This window comes from Limulus polyphemus, unplaced genomic scaffold (genome assembly GCF_000517525.1).
Source record: "Limulus polyphemus unplaced genomic scaffold, Limulus_polyphemus-2.1.2 Scaffold8566, whole genome shotgun sequence".
NCBI lineage: Eukaryota > Metazoa > Arthropoda > Merostomata > Xiphosura > Limulidae > Limulus > Limulus polyphemus.
The window spans coordinates 3,507-5,426 of record NW_013674176.1 but is presented as its reverse complement, the minus strand read 5'-3'; the positions used below and the strand labels follow the sequence as shown (position 1 = coordinate 5,426).

The window sequence follows — 1,920 nt, the reverse complement described above, 5'->3', positions numbered from 1 at the left end:
CATACCATAGATTCCACTATAATTTATCAAGCTTAGTAACTAAGATGTGTTTTACTCTTAAAAATATGAAATTTCGAGCAGACTAAAGACACGCCCTACCCTTTTCGAAATATTGGTTCAAAAAAAAAGAAATGGCATCCAATGCTGTTAAAATTAGGCTGATAAAGCCACAAGGGGGACATTCTGAGCTTCTGATTGGTTATTCATATTGTATATAAGAGAGCATTTCCAAAAATGAAGAGATGTGGGCGGGGTGCCAGTGTTTGTTTTATTACGTAAGCAATATCTTAGCAAATAGAAAAGATAAGAGGCTCTTATTTTATATTCTAGCTTGTCAATATCTGTAATTTGAGTTTCTAATTTGTACAAAACTATAGACTTATTTTGAACCAGTGCTGCATTCAACATACCACATGACACACAAAAATCGATGTTTATTTGTGTTTTTAAATTAAGAAATTGAACACTGTATAGTACAAAAATTTGAACTATAATCTACAGTTTGATACCAAACTTATTGACATAAATTCATGAAATAGTAGTTAAATAAAATTTTGAATGCGAGTTAACAAATGAGATGACATGGCCTTTCACCCATAACACGTCTCAAAAGGGTTAAAAAAATTTTTTTAAGAATTCAATATTTTAGTACTATATTTACAAATTACATCAATAAAAATATAATCAAGCCCTCACGTACAGTCCTAGTGAAAGTCGTTTTCTGTTATAAAGAAATGGTTGTTGTACATACCGTAGTTATTTTTCTAATTGTATGAATCTGGAATACCCAAATGGTGAAATTTTTTATGAATTTTGTTTGTGGTGCCCTTCAATAGGTGGCGCCACATTATATTTATTATTTCGGCCAGATACAAAGACAATAGAAGAATTTTGTATATTAAAAACATTTTCAAGGACGATTGTATGAATAATGTGCATAACAGTCTGTTTTCTCAGTTGTAGAGGAGTTTAGTGGTTGACGATGTTTAGGCTAAACCATAAAGGACTTTCGATCGTACACAACAGAATATCAGAAATTCACGCTAAATGTTCTGTGAAAATATATATATGATTAACTGGCTGAGACAAGTTTTAACTTTATTTTTTTGTCAATTAAACTAATCATTTACTGTAAAAAATGCAATTTGTTTTGGGGGGAATTTTATATTTTGTGTGACCCCACCCTTTTTCTATGTTCTTAAAATTTATACTGAAACGTTTCTTAATGACAATGCTACTAGTTCTTGTTAGCCAATGAAAAATAAAATATTATTTTTTGTCTTTAAGTCAATCGGGTGATAAGAAAAAAGAGCCAAAGAGACGGAGCAAAAGTGGAGGAAAGAAAGGAGCTAACAGAAAACCTTTTGTTGGGAAAGGAAAGGGAAACAAGAAGGGTAAAAAGAGATAAACTGCAGCATCTAGGTGTTAAAAGTTTGTAAAAAAGAAAAAATTAATAAAAAATGAGTGTTTCATTGGGCAGATTCATTTGATGCATTAACACATACTTTACATGTTCTTCATACTATAGTTCTGGCTGTGAAAGTCAAACAAATACACAATGTTATTTACCTATTGACACATTTCATCGTTTTTAAAATGGATGAGTAGAAGCTCTTGAAAACACTTGTGTTAATGCTCAGAATTTATTACAAAATTAGCTTCTATCACTATTGTTAATCTTCAGAAATTTAGTAAATATGTTCTCATTGATGACATTTTTTTCCCCTGCCCCACCTATGTAACACGTAATCCATCCAAATGCGTTATTCCTTGTTCTGTGGCTAAATATTATAGGCTTAGATATGCTTGTAAATGTATGAAGAGATTTAGGCTTTTTTTTACTCTGTGTTTCTGCAGAGTGATTCAAAAATAACGGCTAATTTAGAACTGTCAAATGTCTATAATAATAAAACATGAGCC

General features: G+C 30.9%; 1 protein-coding gene across 1 annotated transcript in view; it reads left to right on the top strand.

The window, feature by feature from the left end:
• LOC106475429 (ribosome biogenesis regulatory protein homolog) overlaps positions 1-1,469 on the top strand; it is a 19,858-nt gene extending 18,389 nt beyond the window's left edge. The window contains exon 11 of the mRNA XM_022379538.1: positions 1,288-1,469. Coding sequence (XP_022235246.1) covers positions 1,288-1,408 — 121 coding nt within the window. The 3' untranslated portion in view covers positions 1,409-1,469. The remainder of the gene's footprint in view (positions 1-1,287) is intronic.
• Positions 1,470-1,920: the final 451 nt, after the last annotated feature.